The sequence below is a fragment of the Diceros bicornis genome, chromosome X, assembly GCF_020826845.1.
Source record: "Diceros bicornis minor isolate mBicDic1 chromosome X, mDicBic1.mat.cur, whole genome shotgun sequence".
NCBI classification, from domain to species: domain Eukaryota; kingdom Metazoa; phylum Chordata; class Mammalia; order Perissodactyla; family Rhinocerotidae; genus Diceros; species Diceros bicornis.
The window spans coordinates 32407208-32421351 of record NC_080781.1 but is presented as its reverse complement, the minus strand read 5'-3'; the positions used below and the strand labels follow the sequence as shown (position 1 = coordinate 32421351).

Below are 14144 nucleotides of genomic sequence, written 5' to 3'. Positions count from 1 at the left end.
ATGTCCTGTCTTTTAGGTCATTGATTGATTCTTCTGCATAACCAAGTCTGGTTTTGAAGCTCTCTATTGAATTCTTCAGTTCATTTACTTTTCTGCTCTATGATCTTTCTTTTTTTCTTTTTCCTTCTTTGCTGGTTTCTGTTTCTTTGTTGAACTTGTATTATTTTTGTTCATACATTGTTTTCCTAATTTTGTTGGGTTATCTGTGTGTTCTTGTAGTTCACTAAACTTTTAAAAAAGGATTACTTTGAATTCTGACAGTTCATGCATCTCCATTTCTTTAGGGTCACTTATAGCTTTATTAGTTTCCTTTGGTGGTGTCATATTTACCTGATTTTTTCGTGATCCTTGATTCCCTACATTGGTGTCTACACATTTGAGTAGGTGGTCTCCTCTTCCGGACTTCTTTACATTTTCACTTTGGCAGAGATAGTTCTTCACCAGTCAGTTCAGTTTAGGTTTCTGGATGTCTGCTGGTAACATCATTGGGCAGGTGGGGCTTTCTATAAGGGTCTATTTTGGGGTGAGGCCACTGCCTGAGCTGTGAGGTTGGGGGTATGTGCTGCTGGCTGAGAACAGTTGGATAGGACTGCTGGCTTGGTTCCCTGCCCAAGAGAGGTTATATTATGGGTTCCACAGTTTCCTGGGTTCTCTGGCCACATTTCCTAGACAGTCAGGACTAGGTACTATACTCAGCAGTGGGTGTGGCTATTAATTAATATTATAGAATGGCAACTCTGGAAATCAGATTCTCCTCCTTCCTTATGGTTTGTTTTTGCTACTTGTTTTAGTTGTTGTGGTTTTCATATTTTGAAATCATTTTGTGATGTATTCTTTGTCATGTATGGCCAATGAAGTCTTGTATCTGTTATTGTAGTGGTAAGCTAGTAATTTGACAAAGTTCCTTAAACATTTGCAAATCACTCCCCCACACACACAAAAAAGTATCCTAGCTTTTGCAGTGGGTTCTGTGCGTGTTGGGGCAAACCTTCAACTTCCCGCCAGACAATATACAACTCTACCATAACCTTCACTTCCTGCTTATGGAGAACCTGAAGGTCAGACAAAAGTGAGAGTTTAGAGCCTCTCAGATTTTTCTAGAGCATGCACTCAGCTCTGGATATGTGCTTAGCGTTATAGAGTCCTAAGACTATGTGGGAACTTTTCAAAATCCTTATTTTCTTCCTTCCCCAGCCCTTCCTCCCAAGCTTTTCAGTTTATTGTTTACCCCAACTTTTGTTATCTTTTGTCCAGGTGGTAGCAGCTAATGCATTTACCTTTAAGTATTTTTTGCAAAACACCCTCCCCCTAGATAGTTGCCTCCAACTTGGGAAAGTTCCAAGTAAGACAAACTACAGGCAAGCCCTTGAGCTGGTACCTCAGGAAGCCAAAGTACAGGGCTAACCAACCAACCTCAATTCTTTGAGAATCAAGTCTATTTTGCCCCCTCTGGTACTAGGAACCTATACTTGGAAATGTGGGCTGTTGTCTTCCAAGATGCCCCTGAGGAGGGAAGCAGTGGATAAAGCCAGGGTAAGTGAAAGGCTTTTTTTCTTGCCTGGTTGCTGTAAACTTTAGTTTCCAGAGTTCTGATGAAGTTGATTCTGACAGTTTTTGCCAGTTTATTTGCTGCCTTTATGGAAGAACATGCTTTTGGAATTCCCTACTCTGCACTATAGTCATTGACATGATGCTATGCTTATTTTTAAACATGGTTTATGAGTATACTAAAACCATCATTTCCCACAATGGCAAAAGGACTGAGTATTGAAAATGTAGCAAGAGGTATGGTGATGACGGAAATGATGTAAAGGAAGAATCAGAACTAACAATACTCCAAGGTTCTCTTCAAACATGATTTTAATAGATAGTATGTTGGTGGCCAGTGCAGTATACTTTGTGAGTTAGGAACAATTGGACTAAAAAGAGCATTTTGAACCCTAAGCAGTCTGTTAGTGGAGGAGATTCTATAGATTGTTTTTTGTGTGTGTGGAAAGATGAGGGACTATGAAATTGGACATCAATAGATGTTATATTACAGTGGTTTTCTAATTATGTTCATAAAATTCTAATATTTGCAGAGGTGACTTGGACTGACCTAAGTAAGGGGGATTGACAAGGAAGGTCACAGATGGTGGGATTCCAAGCTTCCCACTTCTGTAGTCAATCGCAACAGTCTTATCTGTTTCATGTACTAGGGTTATATGAAAATTTTTTTGAAAGTTAGTTTCCATTGATAAAAACTTACTTATAGAAATCACAGCATAGACTGATATACAGGACTGCATGATAAAGATGACTGTAAACACCATGGGACTTGGGGCAAAAAGAATCTCTGAGCTGGAGTAGAATTAGGGTTACAATAAATTAGAAGAGTAGAAGGTTATCCCAGTCTTAGTCTGATTGCAAAATCCCCAGGGACAAGGGCTATAGACACCATTACTTTCTAATCCTTCGTGTCTTATACACGGTAGGCACTTTGTAATTATCATCTGAGCTATGGAAGCAAATAAGGTTAGATAAGTCTGTGGGACCAGATTATAGCGGGTTTTGAAGTCTTAAAAAATATAAAGTAAAATTACTGAGAGCAAAATGTCATCATACAAAGACTAAGGAAATGGCAGATGATAAGAATTACAGCAGAAAGACAAACATTAAAGGGACCAGCCAGAAAGCTAATGATGTTTTGGTCAATTCATAGTCTTAAAAAAGCCCTCAATTTTAGGTATTTGATGTATTTGGAGAACAAAGATAAAGGGATTAAACAGAATTCTTGCCCTCAAAAATCTTCAGGTATGTAGAAAAGGCTTAGAAAGAACGAGTAGGTGATTTCAAGGATGGCCAAGAGATGGCTCTGGAACTCACTAACTTGAACTTTGATGAAATACCTTAAGAATTTAAGGAAGGAAAAGAGGCAAGTCCATATGGCCACAGCCAAGTACAAGATTTAAAAAATTGATCTCTTAGGATAGGTATGAGAATAGTTTTATCTTTAAGGAGGTGGCTATAAAGGAGCCTTCTGGGTGCTGGAAATGTCTTGATCTAAAGGTTGAGTTTTATGACATTAATCACTAAGTTATATATTTTTTTAGAAATGATGTATTTTTAAAAGTACCTTTTTATAACATTTTGGACAACTCTCTGGGGACTTATGCTTACAAAATGGATACTCATTTATATTCAAGGAGGAATTTTAAGTATAAATTGTAAGTAAATAATTTTAATTTTCTATACCATAAACATCAAGTCATATTTACATTTCCTTTGTTGATGCCATGTCACATCAGCTTTTAGTGTTTGAAGTAACTACACTTAGGATGATGCCCTGTGGTCACAAATGTTTCCATCTTGTGCTTTCCTTTCTCATCTTCTCAAATGTCAAATGCAAGCTGTTTTGCTAAGGAGGAAAAAACCAGCTCCTTGGTATCTGCAGACAACACTATTCCCAGTATTTGACAAACTACACTACAGCAGGGAGCTCAATCTATCCCTTCGGAGCAAGTGTTCCCATTTTGTATCATACTAGCATCATTCAAAAGTAGTACAGAAAGTTCTTTCTTATGCTGAGAACACCCTGAGGTCTTCACCAGATAATTTCTGATTTCTTTATTGAGCAATACCTCCTAAATTCATAAAAAAGCATAATTTTACCTTGTTAAAAAGGCCATAATTAATAAGAACTTATACAGTATGTTTATCACCTAACCAAAATATAATTAACAGGTGGCAGAAAAAAAAAAATCTCTGGGGTTTCAAAATAGCTTTATTTAGCATACCAAAAACACAGAAACCTAAGAAAAACCTTACCTAGTATAAACATAAAAAGTTAAATACCATAATTTAATGTAAACCAAGTGTTTAAAAATGTGAAATATTATAATAAAATACATGCTATTTACACAGAACCAAGTTAAAGCTACCTCCACAGTTAGATCAATCATCAATCATATCAGTCATCATTAACAATGAATAAAACACAGCATCTGTGTTTCTACTGGTCAATAGGAAAAAAAAATCATTTAATTTAAACAAATATAATTCATTGTGACATTTAAAGCAGGGAGGCAGAAAGTGCCAGTTCTAGGATTCCAGACACAACCACTGCATGTGAGGCTTGGAAACCATTCTGCTGGATGACCATTAAGCCCTTCTTTCATTTAAATGCAAACTGGTTGATTCAATTTAGTTACTGCTTAAGAAATGTACTAAACATATCCTGCAAAAATAAACCTTTATTAAAAATGATTAAAGGTAAATTTAATATCAGGTAAGAAAGGCAAAAGCATAAAAAAATATATATTTTTCCAGACAAGCCCCTTCAATTATAACAAATGTTAAGAAACTCAGTTTATAAAACCAGATGGGATAGCAAAAGGGTTTTTAAAAATGTAAAACCCAAACCGAAATCAAACAAACCAAACCAACCTAAGAGAATGTTTCTTGAAGAAAGTGGTATTTTTTTATCCTGTCATTATCACGCAAATGCCACTAGGAGACCTGTGGCTGATGCCAGTTTTCACTATGGAGTAGGGTGTTTCCTTTGACAAAGTCTAAACAGCTGTAGCCATCAATCAGTTGAAGCATTTGGATTTTGCTCAAAGGATCAACATTCATTCTTATACTACAATTCAGGTATCTCTAAAAGGCAGCATTAAATCCAATATCAGGAGTTTAAAATATAAAATAAAGTTGTAAGAATATATACTTAGTAATAGAACATCCTGCTCCTTTGTCTAATTCTATAATTCTCAAACTTTTGGTCTCCAGACCCCTTTACTCTTAAAATTTGTTGGGGATCTGGACGCCAAAGAGCTTTTGTTTATGGAGTTTATATCTATCAGTATTTGACATAGAAAATAAAACTGAAAATTTTAAAAGTATTTACTCATCTAAAAATAAAGTCCATTATGTACTAACATAAATAATATTTTTAAGAAAATAGCTATATTTTCTAAAACAGAAAAGAGATTTATGAGAAGATGGCATTTTTTTATACTTGCAACTACTTTTTGAGAGAGAGTGAAAGACAAATATTATGAAAATAGTTTTGATCTCACAGATCCCCTGAAAGGCTCTCAAGGACTCCCAGGAGTCTGTGGGCCACACTTTGAAAACTGCTGGTCTAATCCAAGGCCTGATATTAGAGACAAAAAAAATTCCACACAAAAGGAGCCTTTTCATTTAAAAATAACCCAAAATATCCACACATACACACACAAGTCACTGGATCAAACACTCACCCTTTTAGGTTTAACTAGAAGCCAAAGATCACCATGTACTCATGGCCAAATTCAAAACAATATTGTCATTTTTGCTGAGACCAGGGTCAAGATTTATCATTTTTAATCCATGAAAGCTAAAAACCTATTAACTAAACACACACATCTTAGTTCCCTTTCCAACATTTACTTAAGCCTGTTTATGCTGAGCTGGCAGTTGTCTTTAAGTTGGCACAGCATTGGTATCGCCCAGAGAATGATAGGAGTTGAACAGCCCACACACTCAGATTAGGAACATGTTAGCCATGTATGGAGCAACCCACTCTATTTCTCACTATGTGAAAGCGCTGAAAAATTTTAGGGACATAGAAGGAGAAAATTCTCTCTTAAGAACAATAAGAACAATGCTACGACCTTACAACTAGATAGCTCTTCACACCTTACCAATTACTTGCACACACACCATCTCATTAGATCCTTTTAGAGCCCCTGGAGAAAGGCAGGAATAATGATATTATCGCCATTTTAGAGGTGAGGAATTTGAGGGTCAGATAAAGGTCTTTCCAAGGTACCATGGCAAGTATGTTGCAGTACAGGATTAGAATTCAGGTCATCTGACTCCTAGTTCAGGGTTCTCCCCAGCATTCCTCCTTCCTTGGGTTCCAGGGCAGGATTAGGGGAGGGGTTGGTGGGGCTGGAGATGGAGGCAACAGGGTATGACACTTCTGAAACCTGCATCCCTTCTGCCTCATCAACCATTTTATCCAGCACTAAGGAGTCTTGAGAGTGACACAGACATGTCCCTGACTGATATAATGAATTTTCCATCAGTGCATACATAATGGAACTTCATACAAAACAACTGTCTTATTTTATGTTGGCAGTTCATTCACAGCCTGTTCCCTCTACTCCAAGGGAAAAGTAAAAATCCTTCAGTTAAAAAAAATTTTTGATGAAAATACAAAATAAAATAGCAACAATAATGAGATCTATGTGAAGCTATAACTAGATTTATTGTGCACCTGGCACAACACAGACTTTGCAATCTTCCTCCACCAACCGGAGAGCAATATAAAAATCATGGTTCTTAATTTAATGGAAAATTGCCTCCTAATCATCTTGAGGCAAAGACTTCAGTCTATACAAAAACATTAAGAAAATAATTTCAAGAGTTTTTAACTAAACCCTTAGGTGCTTGAAGATTCTGTGGTGGTGTGAGAGGGAGTGGACAGTAGAGTAAAAGGCAATGAAACAGCGAGAAGAAAATAACTGTCACCAATAATTGATGAGCAAAGGAGAAATCTGTATCTATTCTGTGTCATTAATGCATATATCTACTTTAGAAATTATTCTGTTGCCGGGAAATCCAAGCCACCGAGATGTCAACACAAACAGCATGAGACATTCAAAGATACTAAGCAAACACTGTTTAATTTTGGGGAGGAGGCAGCCAACAATAACAAGAAATTCCTCCTACAAAACTAGCCAAATGCCACTAATGACCAATGATTTTCTTGCTACACACTATAAGCAAGTTATTGTTTATTATGTCTTCCCTCTCTTTCTGAGATGTTCCTAAAATCAAGATGGACAACATGCATTTTTTTTCCTTTTACAGTAGCTAAAGAAAAAGGAGGTTAACAAAAGCCAGTAAGAATTAATTAGAAAACATGCTACTAAGTTCATCTTATTTTCAAAATTCAACAGCATGTTGCTGGCTAACTATTACACAAATTGTTGGTGCCTTTTTTCCCCAATTTTGGTGAGTAATGTTCTCTTTACAGGTGATTTAGACAGAAGTTAATGGCCTTTTAAGACAGTTGCACATATACTGGGCTAATGTACACACACACGTGTATATGCATATACATCAATACATATATATACACACACACACACACATATATATCTCATCACATGAAGAGCTCCACTAGTATGTTTTTCCCTCTTAACATATTTCCATTAGCAAAAATGAGCATGGATAATAACTTTATAGTAGGAAACAAAATTAATGAAAATCAAATCAGAAAATGTAAAGTGGTATGCTGTCAGAGGCCAATAAAATAAGTCAATGCACATTTATGTAGTGGTAAAGTGCTAGAAAGTTCTTTCATTAGTATTTTAAAAACGATTATAGTAAAAAGAAGTTGTTTGCAGTTTCATTTGATGGTGGTGACCACAGGCACCATAGCAATGGCACTGGCTGAGTTGGAGTTGATGATATCTTCATACTCCGGGGGTGGGTCTAAATGAGGTTCTGTTTCACTTCTCCGCAGGTTCACCTGGCCAGTGGCTTCCTCATAGGTTGGTGGGGGGTCGCAGTTGGACAGGCGAGTAGAGACAGAATCTGAGCGCCCAACTACATATTCCAGAAAGCCTGGTGACAATCCACTGCTATCAAACACTTCATCTGGTGGGGGAGGCGGAGTGATAATATTAAGGTGCTGAGGGAAAGGAATGTGGCCTTCAGTTACTGTCTGTCTACGAGTTTTGTTTCTTAGGAAGCATCTCCAAATTAGGAAAATGACAAGGAGAATAATGAAGAGGCCAAAGATTAATGGAAAGGTAAGGTAAAATTGAAACCAGTCACTTCCTCTGTTACTCTCTCCTTGTTGCGCTTTTGTGTAGGTGTTCCAAAACTCTTTCTGAAAGTAAGAGACAAAATAGATTGAAAATCAGTATGATCAAAAAGATGGAAATATCAAGTGAACAGAAAACCAAAACCAGATTTGTTGGTTCAAATGACCTACAGCCTATATTTTCCATGACAAGAAATTACAAATAAATCATGGTGCTCACTCTGGAGTCTCCCCAAAATCAGTTAGAAACCCAAGCTCTTCTTCAAGACTTTAGTTATATTTTCAGCTATGACATTTTAGAAGGAAAAATAAGGCATGAGGGATGTCCCCTTTCCCAATTATACCAAATAATCTTCCCTTAAAAATAGAAGTCGAATACCATTTTCCGCGTCCAACTACAAAGTTCTCATCACTGATCCCCATTAACAGTACGTGCTATTTTAGGCTGTTGTAGGCTTTCAGTACTCAAACACTTCACAGATAAACACCTTGTTTACTAATGGTTCTGTTTGGGGTCCCCTTCCACCAGACATTCCTCCCCAACTCCTTCTCCACCCCCAAATTTTAGTACACAGATGTTGAGTGAATGTTGTCATTACATTTTTGCCCCTAGTAGAAAGCTCAGGCTAGTTAAAAAAAATTGTGTTAGGTTCTTTCCAAACCTAGGCTGTAATCCCAAAAGACATTTGGTCTAGTAGTTCAAGTTTTTAATGTCTGTGGCAGGAAATATTGAAAAGATCAAAAAGAAACCTGACCCAATTACTAGCTTGAGACCTGGGCAAATTAAATTACCCTTTTAATAAAAGCCTTAGTTTCCTCGACTGTAAAACTGGATAATAGGCTGTCTGGGCATCATATGAGATGACATATGTAACATGTTCAATTAAGTCCCTGGCATATAAACACTCAATAAGTAGCAGTCATTATTATTAATTTTTGTAGATCATAATCAAGTCTCTGCTTCAAATTGACTGATTATCTATCCCATACCTTGGCGCACAGACCACCCCCAATCCCAATGCTTTTGATTCTATTTTCAATGCTTAAAATTAGCCAGTAAGTACTTTCCCTCACAATCATATTTATTTGCAGGCACTACAGGTCACTGATTGTATTTAAATATCTGGCTGCAAGGGAGGGAGCCCTTGGAATCCAAATTGGAAAAAGTGGCGTTAGGGAAGGCAGTTAGGTTATGATCCAAATGGACAGGTAGAGGGAGCTGGACTAGGTGAGGGATTGCAATCTCAGATGCCCCACGAGGTCATGGCATTAACATAAATCTATGAATCTGGTTGAAAGTAAGACTCTGGACACTAATGTTGCTTGTTTTATGGTCACACATTTTATTTACTTAGTCATACAGGCTTTTAAAGTACTCGGTGGGCATAACAATGAACCAAAGTCATCAATGTTGCACCCCTGAACTAGGTCTTCTACACAGTACATTATTACTCCAGCATTCCGTGATTCTAAGATAAATTTGGGCATGTTATAAGAAATATTGTATGATTTACTAAAGGCTATGTACAAATAAAAATATGCAAGGTTCAACATTAAAATAAGCCAAAAGTAGGGCTGGCCTGGTGGTATAGTGATTAAGTCCATGTGCTCCATTTCAGTGGCCTGGGGTTTGAGGGTTCAGATCCTGGGCACAGACCTACACACTGCTCATTAAGCCATGCTGTGGTGAAATCCCATATACAAGAAATAGAGGAAGATTGGCACAGATGTTAGCTCAGGGACAACCTTCTTCAAGCAGAAGGAGAAAGAGTGGCAACAGATGATAGCTCAGGGCCAATCTCCCTCACCAAAAAAATAAATAAAATAAGCCCAAAGTAGAAAAAGTATACCCGAAAGTATACAGCATTTATTTTTGGACAAGACCAAAAACCTGAAACTTTCAAGTGATTCATTTGTTTCAATATTAAAAAATTAATCACAGATGAAAACTCATGCAACACTGATGCATGCAACTTTTTTTTTAAACAATAAATGTGCTTCTAAAATTGTACACTTTTAACTTTTTGTATAACTGCCACTTTTAGGATTGCCAACTTGATTTCTGATTATAGAGTAATATATATTGTATAAAATTTTATAATGCAGCAACATATTAAAAAAGAAAATCATCTGCAGTTATATTACGAAAATATAATGACTATTAACATTTTCGGTTAACATCATTTAAAAATGTTTTACATCTATTCTTCCTTCCATGTTTATATCAACTCACAGTTGAAGCCTTACACAAATATACATTCTTCATAAATTTGGAATATCAGAATAAAATTTTTAATCATCTACTCATGGAGACCTACCAAGTATTTGATTTGTAGTCAATTTTCTTTTATCTGCAGATGAGGATTTCCCCTCTCTTCCTAATCTCTCAGATCACTACTTCCTTTTCCCCCATTTAGCCTTATCCATAAAAAACAACAAATATATGACCAAATAATTATGTAATGCTAACCTTAGATAAACACAATAAAAAGTGGCTTTTTTAAATATTGTTCACATCACTTCGGGATAATCAAGCATCAATAATGCACATGAAAATGATTCTTTTTTTCATGCTTGTATAATTCAATTTCTCTGGTTTCTTTGGCATGCAGGGAGATAAATCTACAGACTAATATATTTTATTTTTGGAAAAAAGTCTTTAAAAGAAAATAATCAGGCTTTTATTTGAAGAGTTAAAAACAAAGCTTAGATGAAAATGGAATTACAAAACCAGACTTTTACTTTATCTATAGTAACTCAATTAATCCACACCCAATAATGAAGGTTTAATTATCATCCCCACTTGCATATGAGGAAATGGAGGCCCAGAGAGGTTACCTAATAATAAACCCAAGGTCATTTAACACGTAAATACTGGAGCTGGGATTTGAATGCAAGAGGCCTGGCATCAGAGCAAATCAAAAAGCAATCTGCCTTGATGTATAAGGTATTTTGACCCTGTTTGGCCACTTTCCTGGAAAATTCAGTCGTCCCTTCATGTTAAGTGTGTAGTCAAAAGTGAGCTGGCTCATTTTATAAATTAAATATTTTCAATTAATATTGATCTGAATAAAAAAGGTACTAACAGATTTATTTCTTCGGGAACTAGACTTTGTCCTTGAGGCTACAGAATCAGATGAAAATTCACTTGCAATCAAGACTAATATTATAATTGTTATTCAAACAAATAAACCCAGTTTATGTCTCTGTAAGCTATTTAAATAGTTCTTTATCTTACTGAAAGCAGCCCAAAGATATTCAGATAGAGAAAATGATTTCAAGACTTGCTAAAGTAGTGCTTTAGAGGTATTGAAAATTTGTTTAATGAAGAAAAAAATCATTAAAAGGTCTCAGTAGTTTTAGATCAGGCTAAAATTATACAAATAATGAATGTAATCTGAAGCTGCCAGAGAGGTTTGAACCATTTCAGAGGGAAGAGCCCCAAGAGGTAGATGTTTCATCACAGTAGGTGAGTTTTAGAACAAAATTCAGGTATGTGCAAGATTCTATCAAACAATATTTGTTGCTCTTTTATAAAATGTGTGTTTTTCTGTTTTGAATTTTCTCACTGCCATTTCTGAGCAGAATTTGAGTGACTCAAGACCTGAAGGACTCTGTTCAAAATGGGAAAGGGTAGATAGAGCTGAGCATGTTTTACAATCTGATTAATCAGCTTAGAAACTACCTAGGTAAAGTTTGGAAGTGGGTGATGTTCCCAGTGAGTTTGTATTGCTGAGGAGGGCCCAACAGCATTTATATCCAGCACGCACATGGCTTCTCCCTTTCGTTGAACAAGTATGACAGGAAAGGGAAAGAAAGACTATAGGAGACAAGGGACAAAAATCACAATACTAACTCCAAAAGCTGCCTTATGAGAACAAGTTGGGACATTCCAGCAAGAGGTTATCTAAAATTTTTAAGATTCTTTACCAAGAGGGATGATCTAGGGGAAATGTCTGGAGTTACACAAAAGTCACTTAACATCTTTGTGTTAATTCCTTCATCAATAGGGTAGGAATATGTAGATCTAACTTCTGAGAAAACAGAAAGAACATTTGTAAATTGTAAAGTACTATACAAAAAGGAAAGCATTATCTTGAAAATTGCCACTAGGGTATAGACATGTTGCTAAGAAACAATATTTATGCTAAGTATGGTGTTAATTCAATTTATTTTACTACAAATTGAAAATGATATAGCTGGGGGATGCAGAAAGAGGGTACGGTTTTGTTGTATCTTTTTAAAATTAATTATGGAGACTATTATTTTGCACAGTGGCACACAGCTTACATAAAGTAAAACCTCTTTAATTGAGATAAAATTATTTGGAAACTGTTAAGGTTTAGATTCAGAATACTTGAGGGGGGGAACTGATAGCTGTCCCAGAGTAAGAGGCAACAGAAGGAATCTCAAGTCCCAAAATATTCCTAGTGACCAGTATTAAAAAATGACTGTTAAAAATTAATTCTGGGGCCGGCCCGGTGGCGCAAGTGGTTGGGTGCGCGCGCTCCGCTGCGGCGGCCCGGGGTTCGCTGGTTCGGATCCCGGGCGCGCACCGACGCACTGCTTGGCAAGCCATGCTGTGGCGGCGTCCCATATAAAGTGGAGGAAGATGGCCACGGATGTTAGCCCAGGGCCGTCTTCCTCAGCAAAAAAAAAAAAAAAAGGAGGATTGGCGGATGTGAGCTCAGGGCTGATCTCCTCAAAAAAAAAAAAAAAATTAATTCTTTCAGGGTTCCAATTCGACAGCAACGTAGGAAGATCCTGAACTCACTTCCTCCCTCAGACACACCAAATCTACAGCTACATATGGAAGAATTTCCTCTGAAAAAAACCCAAGAACTAGCTAAGCAACTCCTACACATCAGGCAAATGAGAAAAAACCCACAATGAAGGGAGATAGGCCGAGACACAATCTTACCATAAACCCCACCCCCAGCACCGTGACCCACCATCAGGAAGGAACTCAAAACCTGGAGCTTCTCCCTGAGGAGGAAAGGGTTAAACCCCACATCAGGCACCCCAACTTTTAAGATCTGCACCTGAGAGATAAAACCTCAAAACATCTGGCTTTGAAGCTAATGGGGCTTGCATCCACAAGACCCACAAGGCTATAGTGAACTGAGAAATGGCTCTTAGAGATCTCGCATGAGTGGACTCGCCCAGAACAGAGGCAGCCAACTGAAAAGCGCTCAGACTTTCTGTACAAGAGGCTTACCTGTTTATCTTAAAGCACCGGCAGGAGGAGAAGGCATCTAATTTAACACACATCTAGGGGCCTACTGAAATACTCTCTGGGGACGGAGACAGCACGTGCTATCTTTGCACTCTCTGCCTTGCTTCAGCTCACCAGTATCTCCTGGAAAGAACTCTGTACCCTCATCTGCACCCCCATTTTTGCAGCTGCCACCCAGGGGACACCCCTAGGTCACCTGGCTGTGGTGGCCAGCAGGACTTATGCTCCAGGGTCCCACAGGACTGTAAGCTCTGGAAGAAAGAGTTCTTAACCGGCTACCACCCTCAGGGCCCAGCAAGAGGCAACAGACTGAAGCACCAAGTCTTTCTATGAAAAAGGCCTATTAGCTTATCTTCATAGCTGTGGCCTGAGGGTCAGGCTTCTAATTAAACACACATCTAAGGGCCCACTGTATTCCTCTTCAGAGACTTTGGAGGGTGGGTGCTATATTCACGCTGTACCTCTGCCATGCTCCAGAGCACCAGTATCTCTGAGTAGAGCTTGTACATGTGTCTGGTGTCCCAGTTTTTGTAGCTGTCACCCAGGGAATGCCCACTGATCACTTGTCTCTGGTGGCCAGCAGAGCTTGTGATTGTGGGTCCCATGCAACTGTAACAAATAGAGAGACAGTTCTTGGCAGGCTACCACCCCCTGGCGCAGCACAGACATCAGACGGAAACATACCACCAGGCTTTCTATGAAAAAAGCCTATTTGCTTATCCTGGAGCTTTGGCCTGAGGAGCAGGCTTCTGGTTTGGCACACATCTAGGGGCCTACAGAAGGCTCTCCAGGGATGGAGCCCAGTGGATACCATCTTTGTGCTCTCCCTCTGCCTTACTCCAGGTTACTGGCAGCTCCTGGCAAGGAGCTTGTACCCTCATTTGGCACCCTGACTTTTGTGGTTGCACCCAGGACACACCTCTATATCACCTGGCTCTGGTGGCCAGTGGGACTTATGCTTGTGATCCCACGGGACTGTATATATTTGCATACTTTGAAAGCTGCTACCTGAGTGTCTGGCTTCCGATCAGCGTGAATCTAGGTGCTGACTGACATACTCCCCTTTTGGGATAGTGACAGGTCTTGGCACACTCTCTGCTACTGGAAGGC

The 14144-nt window shown here is 38.2% G+C and overlaps 1 protein-coding gene across 1 annotated transcript in view; it reads right to left on the bottom strand.

Annotated features, from left to right (window-relative positions):
- Positions 1 to 6631: 6631 nt before the first annotated feature.
- The window catches only part of PRRG1 (proline rich and Gla domain 1), a 136195-nt gene continuing 128682 nt past the window's right edge, over positions 6632 to 14144 (bottom strand). The window contains exon 4 of the mRNA XM_058535626.1: positions 6632 to 7864. Within this exon, the coding sequence (XP_058391609.1) occupies positions 7379 to 7864 (486 nt within the window). The 3' untranslated portion in view covers positions 6632 to 7378. The remainder of the gene's footprint in view (positions 7865 to 14144) is intronic.